This window comes from Ctenopharyngodon idella, chromosome 3 (assembly GCF_019924925.1).
Source record: "Ctenopharyngodon idella isolate HZGC_01 chromosome 3, HZGC01, whole genome shotgun sequence".
Taxonomy (NCBI): domain Eukaryota; kingdom Metazoa; phylum Chordata; class Actinopteri; order Cypriniformes; family Xenocyprididae; genus Ctenopharyngodon; species Ctenopharyngodon idella.
In genome coordinates this window covers 30538452-30561910 of record NC_067222.1, presented here as the reverse complement: position 1 = coordinate 30561910, position 23459 = coordinate 30538452, and the positions used below count along the sequence as shown (strand labels likewise).

At 36.1% G+C, this 23459-nt stretch overlaps 1 protein-coding gene and 1 long non-coding RNA gene across 3 annotated transcripts; both read left to right on the top strand.

Moving 5' to 3' along the window:
* The first annotated feature begins 1350 nt into the window (after positions 1-1350).
* abi3a (ABI family, member 3a) lies at positions 1351-16859 on the top strand. 2 transcript variants are annotated; one of them, XM_051886648.1, is made up of 11 exons: positions 1351-1621; positions 2683-2853; positions 5159-5338; positions 8215-8273; positions 9985-10080; positions 10175-10485; positions 12076-12195; positions 12411-12542; positions 12765-12860; positions 14891-15016; positions 15932-16859. In XM_051886648.1, the coding sequence occupies exons 1-11, from the start codon at positions 1490-1492 to the stop codon at positions 16093-16095; spliced, it is 1587 nt and encodes a 528-aa protein (XP_051742608.1). In that variant the 5' UTR covers positions 1351-1489; the 3' UTR covers positions 16096-16859. The 2 variants fall into 2 exon arrangements, with proteins under 2 accessions (XP_051742608.1, XP_051742609.1); XM_051886649.1 differs by lacking the exons at positions 12411-12542; positions 12765-12860 and having other exon boundaries at positions 1366-1621.
* Positions 16860-18541: 1682 nt separating this feature from the next.
* Positions 18542-20985, top strand: LOC127508574 (uncharacterized). The gene is made up of 2 exons (XR_007928836.1): positions 18542-20339; positions 20458-20985. It is a non-coding gene; the product is annotated as an uncharacterized LOC127508574 (long non-coding RNA).
* The last annotated feature ends 2474 nt before the right edge of the window (positions 20986-23459 follow it).

Genomic DNA, 23459 nt, shown 5'->3' with positions numbered 1-23459 from the left:
TCAAAAAGCTTACGCTGAATCTCCTACACCTTCCTTATTCCACTTACGGAACGAACGCGGCGCCAGTTCCGTTTTTTCCGTAAGTTGAATAAGGAAGGCGTAGGAGATTCAGCGTAAGCTTTTTGAAGAATACGGAATCGCGTTTTGGTGGAAGCACTTGTGATGCGATCATTTGTGCCTATAAAGCATATACATTTTTATTTTTTTTAGAAAGTGACCGATCGTTTCGCTAGATAAGACCCTTATTCCTCGTCTGGTATCGTTTAAAGCGCTTTGAAGCTGCACTAAAACTGTAATTTTGACCTTCAACCGTTTGGAGACCATTGAAGTCCACTATAAGGAGAATAATTCTGGAATGTTTTCATTAAAAACCTTAATTTCTTTTCGACTGAAGAAAGAAGGACATGGACATCTTGGATGACATGGGGGTGAGTAAATTATCAGGAAATTTTTATTTGAAAGTGAACTATTCCTTTAAGTGTTATCTGACATAATTAAGATTTTTTTTTTTTTTTTCTGACACAGTTTAACTCAGATCTTGTCATATTTTATTACCATATTTTTAAACTATAGTGAATAAACTGTATTAATGTATGAAATGTTCAAGGTGTCTGAATAATTTAGCTTTGACTGTATATAATGTTAATATAAATTAGATATGACGTTTTATATATATATATATATATATGTTAATCTATGGACACAAATGATTTCTTTAAATTTCATTTTAGAATTCCAAAAGTTTTAAAAGCTAAATATTCTTTATTAAACAAATGAATTCGTGATTTACTGGATAAGAATTTTTTTTTTTTAAAATACTTTTTGCGCAATTTCTACACAATAAATATTTTAAAGCTCAGCATAAATATGAAAAAGAATATTATTAAAATGCCTATGGTGATTAAATATTTTATAAATTGACATTACTTCTACAAAACAGTAGATTTAATCCACATTAAATCTACTGTTTTGTGTGGTCAAAAAGGGCTTTACATGGTTAATGTCACAAATGTTCTAATGATTTGTGACCTACAAGTGTAAGTAATTCTTCATTTTACAATATAACTTTTCTTTATTATTTAAAGGTTTGTTTTATTTTCTGGTTCAAATAAGTCCCAGTCTATTCTCATAGTTTACTTTTATATATACATATAATCGCTAGAGGTCGTTTTTTCACCATGAAAGTAGCAGCAGTAGTAAAACCGCAGTATTATTAGTATGTGTAGCTTGTTATTATGTTTCTTGAACTAGTTACTTTAGCTGCTAAATTATTGCTGGTTTAAATAATGATATGGTATTTAAAGCCCCTCGTCTCCACATGCTTGCACAATGCACGCCCCATGAGCAGATATGTGCTTGCAGCATCAAAGGAGAACTGATGACAGAGGAAGGCAGTAGCGGATGGGGTCTGACTGACAGACATCAGTAGGCTGCTGTCGCACGGAGGTTTCCGGGGTTGTTCATCAACGGTCTCTTATTCCATCGCGCAATGAAGGATCAAAACTACAGCGAAGAAATTGCTAAAATACTGGAGGAGGCTCCCTCTGCTCGCAAAGCACTTTTAGACAACTACAACAATTTACACGATGTAGCGAAGTATTGCGAGAACAACTACCTGCAGGTAAGATGCTGACACGCGCTCGAGCTGCGTAACTTAACACATACAGATTCAATCTGTGACTGTTAAAAAATGACGAGACGTGTCATTTACAAAACAAAAACATAACTTAATGTAACTTAACAATTTAATAGCATACTTAAGTGACGTTATCATTGTAAGTGTAAGGGACATATAATGCGTTTTTGCCCTTCCATTGTGTTTTCTGTGTAAACGCGTCTCGTGGCGCTCAAGTTAAAAGAAGTTCAACTTTAAAAAAAAAAGCCTCTCTAAACTTTGCGCTTTTCCCCAATTCCTCTGCATGCTCCCAGTCTTTGTGAATGGCCTCTAATGCGTCTATACAGAATCCAGGTTTTTAACCATCAGGATTCAAATAGTAGCCTAATTAAACGAGTTGTATTTATTTTATTCACTGAGGACTGTGTTTTTTGGAGACCCTCAGTACACTCATACTGACTTTCCCACTTTGTAAAACTGGTAACAGATTGAAGAAGATTAAGGATGTGGAACCTTCACAATTTGATCTGACCTGCTTACACTCGTTGTTCAATGTAAATGCGTACTTGTACATAATTCAGGAAGGAAGGGACACATACAAGTGAGAAGATAAACCAAGACTGTCTTCCTTACAGTAGAGACTTTATGTGACTCGACCCTTGTGTGTGGGGTCAGTGTTTTAACTTTACATTAGCTCCCCACAAAGAGTAAAACTTGTAATCACCTGTCACGAGTCTCAAAGACAAACATTTCTTAGTAAACTAATAATGTTTATAAAAGGTTTGTGCGAGTTGTAGGATTAAGCCTTAAAGTATAGATATCATTGGCACAGTATAAAATCAATAGAAGCCGATAGAAAAGAAGAACAACAAATGAAAGCAACTGCGTTTGTGCACTTGTATACAAAAAATTGTTCCCTTTTCTTTTTGAAGCAGGATGTTAAATTAGGCCATGTATTGCGTGCAACACAATGACAGCTAGTAATACACATGTACATTAAGATGAAGTAAAAATGAACCTGGTTTAAGCATGTCATGTCTGTTTAACGGATGTTTCTACCTCTGCAGTCTGGAAATGACACCAGCAAAGCTCTGGAGGAGACCAAGGCCTTCACTGCTCAGTCTTTGGCTAGTGTGGCCTATCAGATCAGCTCTCTGGCCACCAATGTGCTCAAGCTTCTGGATGCACAGACCCTGCAGCTCCGCAAGATAGAGTCCTCCGTCAACCAGATTGGACAGGTATCGGCCCCTTTCTCTCTGTCTTTTAGGGAGACTGGAATATACAGTCAAATGTTCTGAGATACTTCAGAACATGTTTGTTATTTTGAACATATGATCACGATACAGTCAGTGTAAAGCAGCGTAAAGCAGTTCAGTCCTGTCATGCAGACTATATGAACTTTGTCGGCTCCACAGTGCCGCCTTTCATTTCATAAAAAATGGAAGTTGTTCATGTGCTCGTTCCTTATTTCTCTTAGTAATTAAATGCTGGTACAAGGTTTGGTCTCTAAACTATGATAACCTTACGTACTCAGCAGCTCACTTTAAATTTAGGAGTGTAAATTACTGTATTGAAATGTAAAGAAATTGTCACAACAGTAGAATTTCATCAGATCAATATTAACATCAATTCTGATGCCTGTTTGTTTCCTGATATCTAGAATACTTTTTTTTCGGATAGACATATTTCTCTAAACATCAAAATGTCAAGTTTCAGTTTCACATTGCAGTTCTGCATCATGTTTTTGATCTCAATTTAAATTCAATAATTGAATTGAATTAAAAAATCAATCAATCAAAAAATCACTCTCAGTCAAATTCAGTGATCCACAATCCTGCTGATAAGACTTTTAAACGATTATGATTGTTATGGCCTTGAGTTTTGTGATACATTTTAACTGAACATGAATCTGTGAAAGGTTTCAAAAAGGGTTTCTCTATTATTACTGCTTGACAAAAATGTAAATAACATTTAAGTAAAAAAAAAAAATGCTTGATGCAAAATCACTCTTGGTCTTGGTGAAGGACTTCCTGCTGTTAAGCGCTAAGGACTGTCCCAAAGCTCAGTGTAGGTAGTCACTGTTTGGGGCCCCCTGTCACCCGGGTGATAATACTCCATGCCACCAGGGCCCCCCTTCCCCCTTGATTCCCTTGGCTCCTCTCACTGTGGCACAGCATTCCAGTGCGCTCCGTGCCCAGCCTGCCTAACCAGGTCACCTGAGGCAGAGCTGAGAGGGGGTAAGCCAGATCCCAGACTTGGAATAAAAGGGCCACTGTTCTCTCACTCAGAAGCAAAGTTTGAACGCTGATTGATGTTCTCCATTGTCTGCCCTGTGCCCAAGAAGAGCTGTAACAAGCAGGCCTGGAGTAATGGTGATCCTTCTCACCCTATCCTATTTTTCATTAAGTATCTAATGTCTTAGCAAGGCTTCCTGTTAGTAACAACATCAGTTCCTCCTACATCACAGGCTAAACTTTTACTGAGGGGATTAAGTGGATTGAATGAATACATGGTAAATAAAATTATTATTAAAATTATTATTGTTATTATTAAAATATTAAATTTAAAGGGTTAGTTCACCCAAAAATGAAATTTCTGTCATTAATTACTCACCCTCATGCCATTCCACACCCGTAAGACCTTCGTTCATCTTCAGAACACAAATTGAGATATTTTTGATAAAACCTGATGGCTCAGTGAGGCCTGCATTGAGAGCAAGACAATTAACACTTTCAGTGCCCAGAAAGCTACTAAAGACGTATTTAAAACAGTTCATGTGAGCTACAGTGGTTCAACCATAATGTTATGAAGCGACGAGAATACTTTTTGTGTGCCAAAAAAAACGAAATAACGACTTTATTTAACAATATCTAGAGATGGGCGATTTCAAAACACTGTTTCATGAAGCTTCGAATCTTTTGTTTCGAATCAGTGGTTCGGAGCATGTATCAAACTGCCAAAGTCACGTGATTTCAGTAAAGGAGGCTTCATTATGTCATAAGTGTTTCGAAATTTCAATGGTTCACCACTGGGGGGCGTGACTTTGGCAGTTTGATACACTGATTCCACTGATTCGAAACAAAAGATTCGTAAAGCTTAGAAGCTTCATGAAGCAGTGTTTTGAAATCAGCCATCACTAGATATTGTTGAATAAAGTCGTTATTTTGTTTTTTTGGCCCACAAATGGTATTCTTGTCGCTTTATAATATTAAGGTTGAACCACTTTAATACTAACCCTTCAATATTAGTTAATAAATTAATAAAAAAATAAATGGGAATACAGTGTTTTAAAAATGTTTTTCATGTTTAATATTAATCATTAAGTGTATTTATATATCATTTTAATTATATAATTAATTTATCAGTCATTATTAAAACAAAATTTGACTGCAGAATGCTGTGATTACCAATCAGAATCAAGATTTCCAGAGAGCTGTTTATTGAGTCATAGTGTGGCATGTGGATTGGAAGGAATTTCTAAATTTTAATACCAAAATGTTGTCTTAGAGGAGATTTCCAGTTGTCATCTCTTCTTGTATACAGACAGTGGACATGCACAGGGAGAAGGTGGCCCGCAGAGAGATTGGCGCTTTCACGGTTGCCAAGAGGGTTTCACGCAGTCATAAGATTATCCCCCCGACAAAAAATAAAGAAGCCAAGATCAAGTACTCCCGCACACCCATCTCTTTCTCCAGCCTGGACTCTGTTGGCCATGGTGTGAAGGTGAGCACACACACACACGCACACACACACACTCTCATGAATTTGGTACAGATCATGGTTAACCTCTCAAAAGTATACAGTGTGTTGCAGAGAGTTAATTAGCAAAACAACCAACCAGAATCTGCCTTAGGTGCTTAAATATCCATTTTTCTTGTATAGTTTCAGTGTTTGAGAGGAAACAATTATGGAATGTAAAGGCAAATATGTTAACTAGAACGGAAAGTACTTGTTGTGTGCTATACTTCCCCAATCAATGTTTTAACCTCACGTCCAAATATCATTGTTAACCCTGGATTTACATTTGTACAGTGTGAAGTATCAACACGTGTATACAGGATTATTTAAAGTACAAACAGTGTGAAACAAGGAACAGCATAAGCCAGGATTACATTTATGAAGTGTTACAAAGATTAATGATTTCAAGAATCTTAACATTTTAGCTGTTTCAGCATATAACTTTTAATTTCATCCCATCATAAAAGTTAGAAACAAAAAGCAAAATGGTAATAAGTTGAGTATCTCTTCGATGTTAGTTTAGCTTTTGTTACACTTGACCACATCCTGTTATAAAACAGTTAGTCTGACATCAATTATCAGTGTGCACACACACTCAGAGCAACGGCACATTCAAATCACTCTTTTCCTACCTCCTCTACACTCCTCTTTTCCTCAAACACAAACACACATTTGGCTGGCCACCAGCCACTAAGCAGCGTGGGAAAAGCAGCTACAGTCTTTAATTGGTGCTACTCATGCTAAGCTAGCTTGATACCCTGCTAGGTCTGTATAGCAGTGAGCAGACAAACAGACACAAAGCTACAAGTATTTCACAGGAATGCACTTGTCAGGCCTGCAGATACATTGGCACAAAACCACAGAAGACTGTTAAAGCGCATTCGTAGTCAGAAAGTCTATCACATTAGCACACGCACACCAAGACTTAAGGACCGTTCACACCAAGAACGATAATGATAAAGCTCGGGAAAATGTCCTAAATATAAAAGAACAACAGCAGAGTCCACACCACAGCTATAACGATAACGATACCATAACTACAAACACAGATTTTTTACATACTGATATACTTACACAGTTTAGTTTTTCATTTGAGATGTTATTGTTTTAATCATACATGATTTATTATAAACACTAAGTTTGGGATCAGTAAGTTTTTTTTGTTTTGTTTTGGTTTTAGTTATTTTTTATAGCAATTAATACTTTTCAGTAGGGGTGCACCGATACCGATACCAGTATCAAGCTCATGTACTTACTCGTACTCGTAAAAATACCCCCGATACCAAAGACCGATACCTCGCATGACGTAACTGGCAGAATTTTTCCGTGCACAGAGACACCGACGGCAGCAGCAGAAACAGTGTCAGCCTCAAGGGAGTGGAAATACTTCAAATTAATGATGTCAACCCACACATTGCGAACTGCATGCTTTCAATCACAATTCGTTATCGATTAGTGAAGGCGGGATAGGCGGAATCGCGCTGAATGACACAGACCAGAAGCGCTCCTCTCTCGCGCGCGATCCCAGTTCTCTCAGACAGCGCGCGATCAGTTCTCCTTGTGCCTGAATGGTCAAATGCACACATAGTTGTCAAAATGTCCATCGTGTGGAGTATCTCACGTAAATACAGTCGGTTATGGCTTAAGTGGACGTAAACATTTGGGTGAAAACAGGATATGTGTCAGTCTCCATAGATTCGGTCTTAAAGGGACTGTAGCCTATATTTGTCATTAATGTTAATAAAACAACAAAAGATGTTAAATGTATACATGATAAATAAACCTACTGTATCTGAAAAACAAGTTTATTTCATTTGTATCTCTATAGTATTTGTTGTATTGTTTGTAATTTGTTTGTAAATTTCTTTTTATATAACAACAATTATATATTGGTAATTATGCCCTTTGAAGGTTATTGGACACTGTGAAATTTTTGTTCTTTAAGTTTGTGACAAGCACATAAAAATTATTACTTTTTCATTAGAGTAATAATAAAGAAGCTGTCCTACATTCATTAGTCTCACTGTGTTGTGCTTGGAAAACTGCAACGTCACCAAAAAAGAAAAAAGAAAGAGAGAGAGAGAGAAATTAATAAATGTATAGGCATCGGTATCGGTGAGTACCAGAAAAAAGTATCGGTACTCGTACTCGGTCCTTAAAAAATGGTATCGGTGCATCCCTACTTTTCAGTAAGAGTACATTAAATTGGTCAAAAGAAAAAAAATCTTACGGTGTATCAAGGTTTTCACAAAAATATTAAGCAGCACAACTGTTTCTTGTGAAATGTTTCTTGATCACCAAATCAGCACATTATAACGATTTCTGAAGGATCATGTGACACTGAAGACTGGAGTAATGATGCTGAAAATTCAGCTTTACATCACAGGAATACATTACATTTGAAAATGTAATAAATTAGAAAACAGTTATTTGAAATTGTAATAATATTTCACAATATTACTGTTTTACTGTATTTTTGAACAAATAAATGTATTCTTGGTGAATACAAATTAATTTGAATTCTTCGTGAGCATTGTTTCAAAAAGAAAAATTGACCCAAACTTTTGAACAGTAGTGTAAATATATATTTATTTACCTCATATTTCACTTTTAAAGCTGAAGTGTTTGATTTCTGTGCTACTAGCATCATCAAAATGAATTATAAACAATATGAAATGAAAATGCTTTCAAAAAGGTTTCCCTCAAGATTCTCCATTGGAGTCTTTAGGGAAACAGATAGATAATGCTAATAGAAAGAAGTCAGGGTGTTCAGTCTTTAGTTGGTCTGTGGATTGTTTTTGTTTTGATATTATAATTTAGTTCCATCCAGAAACTGCTAATCGACAGGATTCTGTTTTCAGGATTCTGGCCAGCCGCAGTTAAAAACAGCTACCATGACGCGGAGCAGCAGCACGCTGAGGTACATCCAGTGCTCCCCATTACTAAATCCCATTGTATTCGTTTGAATTTGCTTTTATTTTAATATTTTCAGTTTTCATTTTAATTTTAGTTCAAGTTTTAGCAAGATTGTTATGTGGATTTGTTTTTTTAGTAATTTTATATATATATATATATATATATTCCTTGATTCTGATTGGTCAATAGCTGTGTTTTGTTCATGATAAAACACGGCTATGACCGCTTCACCCAACGGTTCTGTGTATCACTACACTACACCCTTAGCAACCACTCTTAGCAACGTAAACTGTTTGTTCTCAACTGATATTGTTCATTGAAGCTTACTGTATTATGTAGAAGAGTATTGTGAGAAAGAGATCGAGAAAGAGTTTATTACCTGCATTCAGATTTAGCATTTTCCTTCAGGTCAGTCCTGTGTTCATAATAAAAAATCTGTTTAAATGTCCGATGTATTATCTTGTCCTTTTAACAGTTAAGGGGTTTTCCTGTGACTGACAGTCGCTAGTCAGAGCATTTGTCAGTTGCGTCTTGTTCCGTGTTTACAACAATTCGGTCTTTTCAGTGTAAAAGTCTACGCTACTGACTGACACACTCATTAAGACAGTCTTTGCCGCCATCTAATGGCGTAATAATGTAACTTCTGTTGCTGTTTACAGTAAGGAACTATTTTTTCCGGCGGAAGGAAGGCTTTTAGTGAAAGTTTACTTCATGAAAGTTGCATTGATACATATTTTTGGCTTTAATATTTGTATTATGTGGTAACCGTTTTATAAAAGCAATAAGGTAATCGAGGCTAGCGCTGTATCATGAATAAGTCACGGCTGAAGGGCGTTGTTAGGCACGACTTGTTTTTTCGGTTTTAGTAATTTTAGTACTTCAACTTATTTTATTTCAGTTAGTTGCCAGGGAAACATTTCTCAGTTTTTTTAAGCTTTCATCTAATATTTATATTTTATTTCAGCTTTATTTTAATTAATGAAAACAATTCTTAATAATCGTAGTTAAAAATAACAACACTGCACTGGATGCATTCTTGCACCTATCTGCTCTGTTTTTTAAATTGTTTTTATAAGTGGTTTAAGGGATTCTGTGACCATTGCAAAGTGTCAGGCTATTTTTTCAGCATCTTGTGCCATGAGTGCTGTGATGCTAATTACTTTTACAAACATGTCTCAAGGCACCTGCACATTTTCCTTCTGTTTTTGATTAACAGTATGCATCCTGTGTGAGAATGTGTGAGAATTTACATTTTTTCATTCTCTTCTTGATCTGCTGACGCCCACATGACCACAGCTACACTAATACAATCTATCATGCTAGTCATCAAATCTCCTTTTATTCTGGTTTAGATCATCCATGAAAACGTCTCTGTTGTTCATAAAAAACAAAAAAAAACCCAGATGAAATCAGATATACTCAGATATACTAACCCCACATGTCTCAGGCCTCTGTTCCTCTTCTTTCTCAGTTAGAGGGCTTTTCTCCAGGAAGTGATTTTAGTTTTGTTCTACCCACTTCCCCTCTTTGCACTGCCTGAAAGCAACACTGTTTGCATTGTGGTGACATTAGTTTCTCAGCACCAGCACATGAGACATGCACGTGCAAAGAGCAAAGTGTTCTAAGTGGCTTTCTGCATAAAATACAGAAGCACATGTAAAATATTAACTACTTGACAACTCAATATGTATTTCTGTGTATGTATGTTCATCAAGTCGAGGCGGCCGCCCTCCAGAGCCTGTCCAGTGTCCCGTGGCGCCCACTCTGTCTCATGGAGCGTCCCTCACCTCACTTAATGACAAGTCTATTGCGTAAGAGCACATAAAGTGTTTTCTCATTCCTGATCATAATCCTAACGTCACATCTGTATCAGTTTTCATAACTGGATTTCTCCCGTCACCGCAGTTCGAGCTTTGGTAAAGCCGTGCCGCCCCCTGTAGTGCCCAGCTGGCCCACCAGCCCTGATAGTGACATCATCAGCACACTGCTGGATGAAGCGCCACCCCCTCCACCCCCACTGATGGAGGCAGAGGGTGAAGAGGATCATGGGCAGAAAACCGGTCCACCTCCACCTCCATCTCCACCTCCACCTCCTCCCCTTGACTGCACCAACATCCCGCCACCTCCTCCCATGCCTGCTTCAATCAGTACATCTGATCCCAGCAGCCTAATGACCATGCCACCTCCTCCTCCACCAGCTCCACCTCTTGAAACAGGTTAGTCTGTGCTGATTGACAGATTTCATTATCATCAATCAACATGGCAGATCATTCAAAGGTTTCAGGAAGTTACACCATATACCACCTAGATGTGACTCGATAAAGCAAGCAGCAATACATTTTTTTTTTTAAAGTTTCAGGTCAGTAGGATTTTTTGGTAACACTTTACAATAAGGTTCAATTTGTTAACATTACTAGTTAAGTACATTAGTTAAAATGAACTAACAATGAAAAATACTTCTAAAGCATTTATTAATCTTAGTTAATGTTAATTTCAACATTTACTAATACATTATTAAAATTTAAAGTTGTATCTGTTAATATCGTTTAACGGACGAGTTCACACAAACTAACAATGAACCATAATTCTATTAACAGTTAATGCTTTAACTAACGGTGACTAACGGGAAGATTCTTCTGCTCACCAAGGCTCTATTTACTTAATCAAAATTCAGTGAAAATTGTGAAATATTATTACAATTTTAAATGTTTTCTATTTTAATATATCTTAAAATGTTATTTATTCCTGTGATGGCAAAGCTGAATTTTCTAGTAGTCTTCAGTGTCACATGATCCTTCAGAAATCAATCTAATATGCTGATTTGCTGCTCAAGAAACATTTATTATTAATACCAATGTTGAAAAACGTTTGTGCTGCTTAATATTTTTGTGGAAACCCAAGGATTTTTCATTTTTCAGGATTCTGTGATAAATAGAAAGAAAATGCAAAAGAACATTTTTTTTTTTTTTTTAAATAGAAATCTTGGTAACACTTTACATTAAGGTCTCATTTGTTAACATTAGTTAAAGCTTTAATTAACATAAACTAACAATGAGCAATACATTTGTTACTGTATTTATTAATCTTTGTTAACATTAGTTAATAATTACTAAAAATATAACTGTTCAGTGATTGTTCATGTTACTTCACAGTGCATTAACTAATGTTAACAAATATAACAATTGATTTTAATAATGTATTAGTAAATGTTGAAATTAACATTAACTAAGATTACTAAATGCTGTAGAAGTATTGTTCATTGTTAGTGCATGTTAACTAATGAAAACTTATTGTAAAGTGTTACCGAAAACTTTTGTAACATTATAAATGTCTTTACTGTCACTTTTTAATCAGTTTAATGTGTCCTTGCTGAATAAAAGCATTAGTTTCTTTCAAAATATCTTACTGACCCCAAATTTTTGAATGCTAGTGTAACTATGCATTAAACATTAAATATGATCTGATGGTTTTGTTTGTGTCATGTTGCACAGCTGTTTCATGTTCAGTGTAGACAGTCTGGTTAGGACTTGAACTGCGTCTGAAATTGTGTTTTTGATGAAGAACTTACACTTCAAAACGTGTGATTTACTAGACTAACCTACATATTATTAAATAGAACAAGAAAAAACATAAATTATACACAAAAAATAATGGTATGTTCTATAAGCATGCATGTGTAGTATTTGGATAGTATTTTTACTATCCAAATGTGGATGCTGCTGCAGTGGAAAATAATCCAGTGACAATAGTTTAAAATAGAAAGTTCTGTAGTGTAATAGACTTGAACAAAGAAATGTTTTGTCTAGTGGCCGAGGAGAATGGATTTCCTCTACCAGAAGCACTCTGTGACATGCCTCCTCCACCAGCCCCTGATGGCCTTGATCTTCCAACCCCACCGCCTCCGCCTGGCGATGAGAACTATGATGGTACAAAAATGCCCAAATCAAAGCATATGTTTGTTCAAACATGGTATTTGTTTTCTTTATGATGCTTTGTGTCTTTCTTCAGTTTGAATGATTACATGTTTGCTTTCTGTTACAGCCAGCCTTATCTCTTTATCTTGGCGTTGCTGTTACTTGTTTCTGTGAACTTTTATACTCTATGCTCTTATTTTCACACTTGTCTCTCTCTTCTCACTCAGCTCTGCGTTCTCGCCGGTCACGAGTGCGACGTCATCCTCCTAGCTCTCGCTCTCTCTCTCTGAGGGTCCGCATGGGCCCCAGCGCTCGCTCGCTGTACACACGCTCGCTTTTTCTGCCCTCTGCTCAATCACGTAAGGCCCCGCTCATTCCTAAGACCTGATTCATTACAGTTCATTGGTAGTTCCTCCTTTTGATGCCAAAAATATTGATACGACATAGCAAAAACATATTTGCATTCAGGCATTTCAAAGGCCATTTAGTCAAAATCTTATTATCTGGCCCTTGAAAACATCTCTAATCTGTTCATATTATTTGAACATTTCATCACACTTCTCTTTATGAACACCTGTCAGTCATGATACCCCCACCCCCTCCATACCCGCCTCCTCTGGCTCCGCCCGCTTCATTCAGCCCATTGTGCAGGATCCCTGCTCGCCTAGCGCACCTGGGTAAGTGTGCAAAGTGTCTTTGTGCATTGCTGTCTGCTGTCAGATCTGTCTGTCTGTATGCACTTCAGCAAGCTAAACCAGTAGGGGTGTAACGATACCCTCATGTCACGATACATATCACGATACTGAAATCACGATACAATATTATTGTGATACTCCAGGACATATGGTAAAAGGATAACAAAAAAATGTACTGTTGATTAAAATGATAAATTTGGTGGAAATGATTTGGTGGAAATGAATAGGAGGATGGATAGGACAATGGTGACACTTTCTAACGCTAAAACATAGATTTATTTCAGATGAATATGTTTGCACTCTGTCACTGACTAGATATATTTAAAACAATGTTGGCCACCTGCTGGTAACATAAGACATTTCCCATTATCAGAACACACAAATATTCCCCCATTGCATTATTATACATTATATTTAACATTATATATAGTAGTATAATGTAATACTGACACTAAAATTCTGTAAACTTGAATTTTTCTCACACAGTAATTTTCATTTTGGGTGAACTATGCACAACACATATTGTCACTATCCACGATACGATATTGTTGCATTTTTGTATTGCGATATACAGTGACACGATATATTGTTACACCCCTATAAACCAGCATATAATTTGACCTTGTATCACAACATTCCTGCACACAAGAGGACACTCGATCTACATCCTCAATGAAGTTAGATCTCTCTTTTGAAAACTGAAATGAGTCCAGTGATTTAAAGGGATAGTTCAGCCAAAAATGAACATTCTGTCATCATTTACTCACATGTTAATCCAAGCCTGTATGACTTTTAGCTCCAAAAAGGACAAAAAAAAACCCCAAAAAGGGCATGATAGAAGTAATCCATGCAATTTATGCACTACAGTGTTGTTATTGTTAAAGGATTAGTTCACTTTCAAATGAAAATTAGCCCAAGCTTTACTCACCCTCAAGCCATCCTAGGTGTATATGACTTTCTTATTTCTGACGAACACAATCTGAGATATTTTAATAAATATCCTGACGCATCCAAGCTTTATAATGGCAGTGAACAGGGTTATGAGCTGAAGAAAGTGTCTCCATCCACATCCATCCATCATAAACATATTCCACACGGTTCCAGGGGGTTAATAAAGTCCTTCTGAAGCGAAGCGATGCGTTTGTGTAAAAAAATATCCATATTTAACAAGTTATGAAGTAAAATATCTAGCTTCCGCCAGACCACCTTCCGTATACAAGCTACAAAGAAAAAAAACGGAACTGGTGTCGTGTCAGTTAAGCTTTTTCCGTAAGTTGAATAGGGAAGGCATAGGATGGAACGTAAGCTTTTTGAACTAAAAGAGTTTTACACTTTCTTCGTATGTTGAATATGGAAGGCAGTCTGGCGGAAGCTAGTTATTTTACTTCATAACTTGTTAAATATGGATTTTTTTTACACAAACGCATCGCTTCACTTCAGAAGGACTTTATTAACCCCCGGAGCCGTGTGGAGTACGTTTGTGATGGATGGATGTGGATGGAGGCACTTTCTTCAGCTCATACTCATTGGTTCCGCTCACTGCCATTATAAAGCTTGGATGTGTCAGGATATTTATTAGTGAATTGTAGGCTTATTAATAACTAAATTAATAACTAAAAGTATTAATAATAATGAATAAATGTTAATAACACTGGTGCACTATATTCCAAGTTATCTGAAGCCATAATGATGGCTTTTTGTTTTTATCTTTAATGAACTATTCCTTTAGAAGTGAAGTGTGTTAGTTGTGCTGTCAACAAATGGAATTGCACACATAATTGTTTTTTTTGTTTTTTTTTTAAAAAACATATGAACACCTGCAGAGATAATGCATTGTTATTATTTTTATTATTATTTATTATTTGATTGCCGGTGTGGTCTTCCATTGCTTTCACAATTTTTTTTGATGCAGTTTGTGGCGCAGAACTCACACACTTCGCTTGTGATCATAAAGGTGCATTTGCTCTAGTGTTGTCTATATGTGTTAACACTGTGTGTCCATGTACATTTAGACCTTGAGATTCCAGCACCGCCCCCATCACCACCAGTAGATGACTTTGACAACTATGAGGAAATGCCCCCTTTACCTCCCCCTATTGATTATGACATATCTGCACCAGCTGACTATTTGGAGAAAGGTAGGCTCAATGTTGATTCATTTTAGTCAAACTCATTTTTGAAGAGAGGTGAAGAATTTGCATTGTGAATCAGGATCATAATAGCAAGACTTTGGTATTTCGTAATAGACGTTTTGTTAATAGGTGTTTACAAAATGACTGTATTGACATTTTAGGTTTCCAAGATAATTTTGTTATTACCAGTGGCGGACAGTAACTTAAGTACATTTTTCAAGAATTTGTACTCAATCGAAGTATTTTTATTTTGGAAAAATTTCACTTTTACTTCACTACATTCCAAAGCATAATATCGTACTTTTTACTCCACTACATTTCATAAAAACATGTCATTCCTCATTATTTTGAAATGAAGAAATTGTCACCTGCTCCAAAATGCGATAGCGGTGTCCGATTCGTCAACTGATTCTTTTCAATTAACCTGTTAAATCGGATCGCAAATCGTACTGAACAATTCACTCGTGAATTGAACCGATCTGATTGCATCTGTTCTCGAGTCAGCAACTCACTGATTCAAATGATCTGGTCAGAGCAAGTCTCCCTCCAGTTATCAATTCACTGACAAGTCTGATTCAAAATGAGCCAAGAACGGAAGATCCTAAACATAAACTAAACATAACATTAAAATAATGCCCATGCATCTTCCCCACTGCCGTAGCAGTTTCAAATGATTTGTTTGCATAGTTTTTTCTTAAAATGTTAACAGATATTTCACTGTGACAGTTCATAATAATTAATAATGAAGTCAGACTGATCTGTAACCTATTTAAGCTCTATCTGTGTGTCTAGTATCTGTACTTTTACTCAAGTACTTGATTTGTGTACTTTGTCCACCACTGGTAATGACATTCAGAATGTAAGACCTTAAAAGATATCTAAAGGTACTGATTTTCAATTGTAATTCTTTTTCCTACCAAGTGGTGGCACTATATAACTTCAACACAGGCAAGCCAGGTGACCTGGTCTTTCAGGAGGGGGACATCATCTACCTCACCTGCAGGAATGATGATGGCTGGTGCGAGGGCGTTCTGAATGGAGTAAAGGGTTATTTTCCTGGCAACTATGTGGAGTCCACCGCTTAACTGGCCATAAGAATCCAGAATATCAGTGAACCAACTATTTGAGACCTATAAGGCACTTTGTATTCGCATTTTATAAAATGAAACAGTGAAACGATTGGCTGTTGAAATGCTTTTATAATATGTTGAAGTTTTAAAACATTCCAACTAACAGCAGAGAGGAGTTTGTGTGGACATGAAAAGTCTATTTTGGTCTTAAATAATGATATTGATAATTGATCTCTCAGGACTTTAAGTTATAATCTAAATGTACAATATATAAAGAATCATTTTTGTACATTTAGCTGTATTTGAGAAGTTCACAAAGCAGATAGTGTGTGGTATTTGTTTAAATTATGTCGAGTAAATAATGAAATAATATATTTGTGTAATATAATTTAGTTTTCTAATTGTAAACCTTTATTACTCATAAATTGATAACATTTTATTGATTCCCTAGCAGATGAGTAGCAGTATTTTCCCAAACTTTTTTCACCCTAGTAAGTGACTGAAATCTGATAATAAACACAATTCAGTCACAATTTCATGATACCAAGTAGGCATTTACAGTGCATAGAATCAATAAACTGTTGACACTGATGTCTGGGAATAAAGTTTTTATTTGTTTTATGTCAATTATAACTATCCACTCATTATACAAAGATCTTTTGACCTGTTTATTAATGATGATCTGACTTATACGCACCAGTAGCCTTATTATTTACATTTTTTGTTCTCCTTTAGACTGTTACTCATGAAAGATATTAAACCTTCCATAGTTTCTTCAACCTAAATGTGTTCCTCTTTATTTCACATAAATAAAAGGGGGAATTCTAGGGATTTATGTGCATTTGGAGACAGCAAATAATTATTTGGATGCTGGTCCTCACCAGGCATCTTTACTGGATGACTTTAAAAAAGACTTTGCCAGAAAGGTCATGGTGGTGGTCATGGACCAGCTGTACCAAAACCAAAACTACTCAAAATTTCTGCTGGCCCAAGCTTTCATTTTCAACAGGGAGGGGCAATATAATGATATAGATAATATAATGACTGTTCTTTAATGATAAATTGAAGTAATAAAGTGAAAAAAATAAAATAAAAAATAATGACGCACACTGTTGCTGTGTGATGATTAAAATGAATGAAGTGCTGCAAGGACAATGTCCTGCTACAGGAAACACGTGATGTAGGTGCTGTGTCTTTAAACAGTTGACGGTCACCATAAAAGTGTTCAAACTTCACTATCAGCACTATAAACCCTCCCTCAGATAAGACTCAGACTCAAATCAGAGCAGTGCACTCGGAGTCTACATTGTTGACGTAATCGCCTGAATTCTTTGAGGTAAGACTTTTATTTGTTTTTCAATCTGGTGCTCAAAAACCCGCTTGGTTTAAGAAATAAATTCAATAACTACATAAATAAAGTGTGTATGATGTTCACCTATGCTAGTAGAATATCACTTGACATGTGACTGGGCTTGTGTAAATATATTGATCTGTAACCTAATGTTGAAGGCAGAAGTTTTCGACAGTTCAGACCTTTCCATATTATCTAGTTTCTTTTATTTTGTGATTCCTTTTATCGCTGGAAATGTCAGGTATGGTCTAAAACACACTGCTGGCAGTTAGTGAAAATCAGAAAAATCAACATGGCAGCTGTTGCTTTATGGTGTCAGTAGACGGGTTTCTTGAAGGGGTGTGTGTAGCACAAAAGCGGGAACCTCATGTGCTGCTCTATAGGCCTACAATTCACTAAATTTTATGGGGGCTGGGACAAATTTTTTATCTTCCTTGGGACCAATAAGTAGGCCATAGATAGATGACCTTGGTGGCCCTGGCTTACATGTAATTGTCAAATTATGAATGGAAATTGGGAATACGCACTATGTTCTTTAATAAAACCAGTGTTGTTACTTCAGAAGATGTATTTGACCTCCACACAGTTGATTTATTTTGAGTTATAACTGCGGATTGTTATTGTTACGACTGCCCTCAATACTGAACTTGGACATTTCCGTCTCACATCGTCTTGACTCATTGGGTTACAAAAGTTTATCATGATGGTTAAAGAAAGTTAAATATTCACACATTAATTCTCAAAGGTCTAGACCTTGAAAATTCTGTATTTACTTAACATTTACTCATTAAGTGATATAAAATCCTCTCATATTACAAGTGATTTTGTTATGATTTTTTTTTTTTTTTGTATATTTCTCCAGACAGATGCATTTGATGAATATTAAGCTCTTGCTACACTATCATACGTGCCCAGTCTTTCATAGGATAATGCCCGAGTTACTACAGTCTGCAAAAAATCCCACAATGAATTCAATGTATATGGCCTATATTAATGTTCATCTGTCATTACCAAATGTAATTTATTTATTTCCTTACAGAGTTGCTTTTGAATTGGGAATTTCTTCATTTCCATGGACATGAGTAATCCAGTGTTAGTATTTAAGTACGTATACCTGCTCTCAATGCTCTTCTTCAAAACTGAACACACATAAGCTCTGTTACGAAACCCATTAGACATCTGCTCACATCTCCTTTTTCATCTCACTCTTACTCACCTTTTTTACAGACTGATTATACATTCAATTTGTGTGTGTATGTGTGTGTTCTTGTATATATGGTTTATGAGCACACAAATGCATATAATGACGGGTATTACAACGTAAACATGGTTTATGAGGACACTTCCTGTGTCCTCGTAAACCAAATGGCTTAAAAAACATACTAAACTGTGTTTTTTTTTTTTTTTTTATCAAAAAATTCAGACAGTTTCCTGTGATGGGTAGGTTTAGGTTTAGGGGTCAGTGTAGGGGGATAGAATGTACAGTATAAAAACCATTACGTCTGTGGAGAGTCCCTGTAAACCGCATATACAAGTATGTGTGTGTGTTTTCCACTTTTGGAAAGTCATGGAAACTCATTAACGGATTATATATTTCTTTATCTCATTTGGAGATTGTAAAACTTAAAAACAACAGGCCCTATTTATTATGCTCTCCCATGTAGGCTACCTGTATAAAAGTTTGCTATAGTTTACTTCCTCATTCCAGAAATGTGAAAATGGTCCATTCTAGGCCCAGCTCCACAGGGGGACCAGGGTGAGCCTGGCCTACCCAATCAGGAGCTTGGCCCACCCTGGCCCCACAGCAAATAACGACTTGCAAAATTGGTGCGATGTTCAGTTCAGCTTCAGATTTAGAGGGAGATTATGCTTTTCAGCCGCTTGGTAGCTATTAAATATCAGCTTGTTATTTAGAAACTAGAAAGCAGTATTAGAAAGTGACCGCGATCTTCATAAACATTCAAACGATTTTAAACCATTCAAGCGCAAGAAGTAACTCAATTTGGTACTCGCATGCTGTTTTCTGTGCGCATACGCACAAAGAGCGGGCAGCTGCGCCAGACAGACAGCGCGCCAGCACTGAACTGAGTTCAATTTTGTGTCTTACCACACTTAATCGGACGAATACACACAAAATTACGTCAAAATGGCCATTTTGGCGAGTATCCTCGTAAGCACAGTCTTAATGGAGTTAAAATAAAAAGTCTTAATGAATCTAAAGTGACAGTAGCTTAATATACTTGCTGATGTCTTGTGTCATTAACGTTAATTAAAGAACAAGAAAATAAAAACAAACTAATCAAATCTGCTCTTGTCTGACTTCTTTAGCTTTAATAGGATTAATATATAGCCTTTATTTAATTTATACATTTTACTATTTTGTACCTGAATACTGTTAGATTTATTTGTGCTATTTCTTGTCATTTGTTAATTTGTTCTTATTTAAGACCTGCCCCTTTTGTTATAAAATAAAGTTGCAAAATCATTTATGGGGAACAAATAAAATATTGTAAATAATATTAAAGCTTAACGTCACTTGGCCCACCTTACATCTCAAAGCTGGAGCCAGGCATGGTCCATTCAGTTTCTATTTTATGTTTATCTATAGGCCACAAAATCACATCAGCACACGTGCTCACACTAAAGCTGGATCCTAACATAGCAAAACTGTTGTTCTTTCAGGATCTTCTTACCTATCATAACCTTTGTTTTTTTGGCAATCTGCTGTACTGGCTTCTGTAAAATGCTCCAGCGGGTCCGTAAGGAGCGCATAGAGCACCTGCAGGCTCAAGCCATGGATCAATCGTCTGTCTACGTCATTCCGATCTCTCTGTCCGATGATGACCTGCACAGACCGCCGCGCTACAGCACCGTACAGTTCTACGAGCCCCCTCCTGCTTATAACGAGGTAACCGTGGAGATATTGTCAATTATCTACACCATCATTGAATGAATCTTGTCCTGAAATGTTTAAGTTCACTGTTAATGCTTTTTAAGTTAATGAGGATACAACATTTATCTTGCAGTTACATATAAAGGCAGAAAGCCCTCTGGAACCCCCTCCTGAATATTCAGAGTCTGTCTCTGCCTCACCTTCACATTCATGAATCATGATCACACCAAACGTCAGAGTATCTCAAGCACTTGGACTGGTTAAAGGAAAAAAAGAGGCAAAGTGGGATTCTCGTGACTTTTTCTAAGGACTATGATTCATTCTACCTATGCAAAGGATAGTGAGGAATTTAAATAGGGGGAAGAAAATGTAACAGACGTGATGATCTGTGATTCTGTTGGGATTTTGAACATGTCTTACAGGGTCATGAACTATTTCACACTATGAGCAGAAGGAACTTGGTTAAAAAATTTAAAAATGTATATATGTTTTTAGTGAATATTTATAAATTTTGCACACGCTAGCTAAACCCTTTTTGTTAACTTTGTGAAATGAAATGTGTTAATTTATAATAAATGTTGTAAATGGTTGACTTGCTGTAAATTGTATAGTTAAAACTGTTTAAATAAAATAAAAATGTTGTATAAACACTGGTTTTAAATCATGTCCAATATATATATACACTTGAAAATATGTTAACGAGAGATAAAAATGATGTGTTATAAGCCATCTTTGTTACTGTCTAGAAGTTCGCTCTTCATGGTCAACAAGCCACCTGAGCTGCACCCTCACAGGTCAAAGTCCAGCGCTGTTACGACAGAGGAAGCTCCACCTCTTGCATTACCAGTCATTGTCCTCACTGTCCTACACTGACATAAGCCATAAACTATGCATCTAATCTCCACAGGCATACAATGCATTTATTAAACACAAAATTAACCAAATGAACCAGATAAACAAATGAAATAGTTAAAACATCATGAGTTGTGAATTCACAGCTTTAAGGTGCATTTACACCTTGAATAGTAATTGGAATATGTAAACAAAAGAGAAAAATGTAACACAAAAACATATTTTTATCTACCTCTTCAGTCACTTTAATGTCAGTCAGGGTTATAATTGTATAAAACCACATTGCTACTTTGTCAATTTATGTTACTGTGATAATGACATCAATAAATTCATACCCTGAAACATCTTCCATCACAACAAATGATGCCAATCAATCATATAAATGGGCTACTTATAATTCAGAAAGAATATTTTATGACCTAAGAAAATACAAGATGTATCATTTTAGAAAATTTCAGTTTCATGTTATATTTAAATTCAAGAGGACTGTCTTGAAACATATGCTTAAGTGATCCTTTTATGTCATCACTTCTCATGCCATGTAATCTATAGGTAATTTAATGATTGTAATGTTATAAAAGAAGTGTAAAATAAAAAAAGCTTTTACTATGTCTGGGTTGTAAATGCAATGGAATTAGGGTTGAAATGGAATGTTTACTGGTACAAAGGTCTACATTACTATAGCTAGTCCTTGTACAATGATGTCTTAAGTGAGTGGAAACAAAAACATAAAACACACCCATGTCATATCATTATCCTGTGACTAAAATATTCTCAGAAATGACACTGTTCTGCCATAAAGTGTGGAATCATGTAAGTCTTCCAGTATATGACCTACAGAAACATAAAAAGCTAGCTTGAATTCCCATTTGCTTGTAGTTTACCGGAATAAGCTGTGTGAGAAGTGTTTTTTCACATTCATATTTTAGAGTATTATACACTTTGATAATATTAGAGAAAAAAATAATAACCATGCAACCGTCTACTACAGTATTGTGTCAGACAGTGCATTGTAGTGTCCCTGAGGAAAAATTCAATTCATTTACTGCTTTAGGTGAGGAAGAATTGTCTAAACTTGTTAAATCATCAAAATCAACAACATGTATGTTAGACCCTATACCGACTAAGCTATTGAAAGAAATGCTTCCAGAGGTCATAGACCCTCTTCTCAATATCGTCAATTCATCTTTATCATTAGGATACGTACCAAAAACTTTTAAGCTGGCTATTATTAAACCTCTTATTAAAAAACCACAACTTGATCCTAGAGAATTAGTCAATTACAGGCCGATCTCAAATCTCACTTTTCTGTCAAAAATACTAGAAAAGGCAGTATCATCACAACTATGTTCCTTTTTAGAAAGAAATGGTATCTGTGAGGATTTCCAGTCAGGATTTAGACCGTACCATAGTACTGAGACTGCTCTCATTAGAGTTATGATTTGCTCTTATCATCAGATCGTGGTTGTATCTCTCTATTAGTGTTACTGGATCTTAGTGCAGCATTTGACACTATTGATCACAATATTCTTTTGAATAGACTCGAAAATTATGTTGGCATTAGTGGAATTGCATTGTCATGGTTCAAATCATACTTATCTGACCGTTATCAGTTTGTAGTAGTAAACGAAGACATGTCATATCGATCACAAGTTCAATATGGAGTACCACAAGGCTCAGTACTAGGACCGTTACTGTTCACTCTGTACATGCTACCCTTGGGAGATATCATTAGGAAGCATGGCGTTAGTTTTCACTGTTACGCTGATGATACTCAGCTCTATATTTCTTCGCGCCCTGACGAAACTTACCAATTCACAAAATTAACGGAGTGCATAGCTGATATAAAAAATTGGATGACCAGTAATTTCCTACTACTAAATTCAGAAAAAACAGAGATTCTAATTTTTGGACCAAAAACTTCTTCACGTAATAACCTAGAATACTGTCTAACACTTGATGGCTGCTCTGTTAAGTCTTCGTCGTCAGTTAGGAACCTGGCATGTGCTCTTTGATACCAATCTTTCATTTGAAGGCCATGTTACTAGCATCTGTAAAACCGCATTCTTCCATCTTAAAAATATATCTAAACTACGACATATGCTCTCAATGAAAAATGCAGAACAGTTAGTTCATGCGTTCATGACCTCAAGGCTAGATTACTGTAACGCTCTACTGGGTGGTTGTTCTGCTCACTTGATAAATAAACTACAGCTCGTACAAAATGCAGCAGCTAGAGTTCTTACTAGAACCAGGAAGTATGACCATATTAGCCCAGTTCTG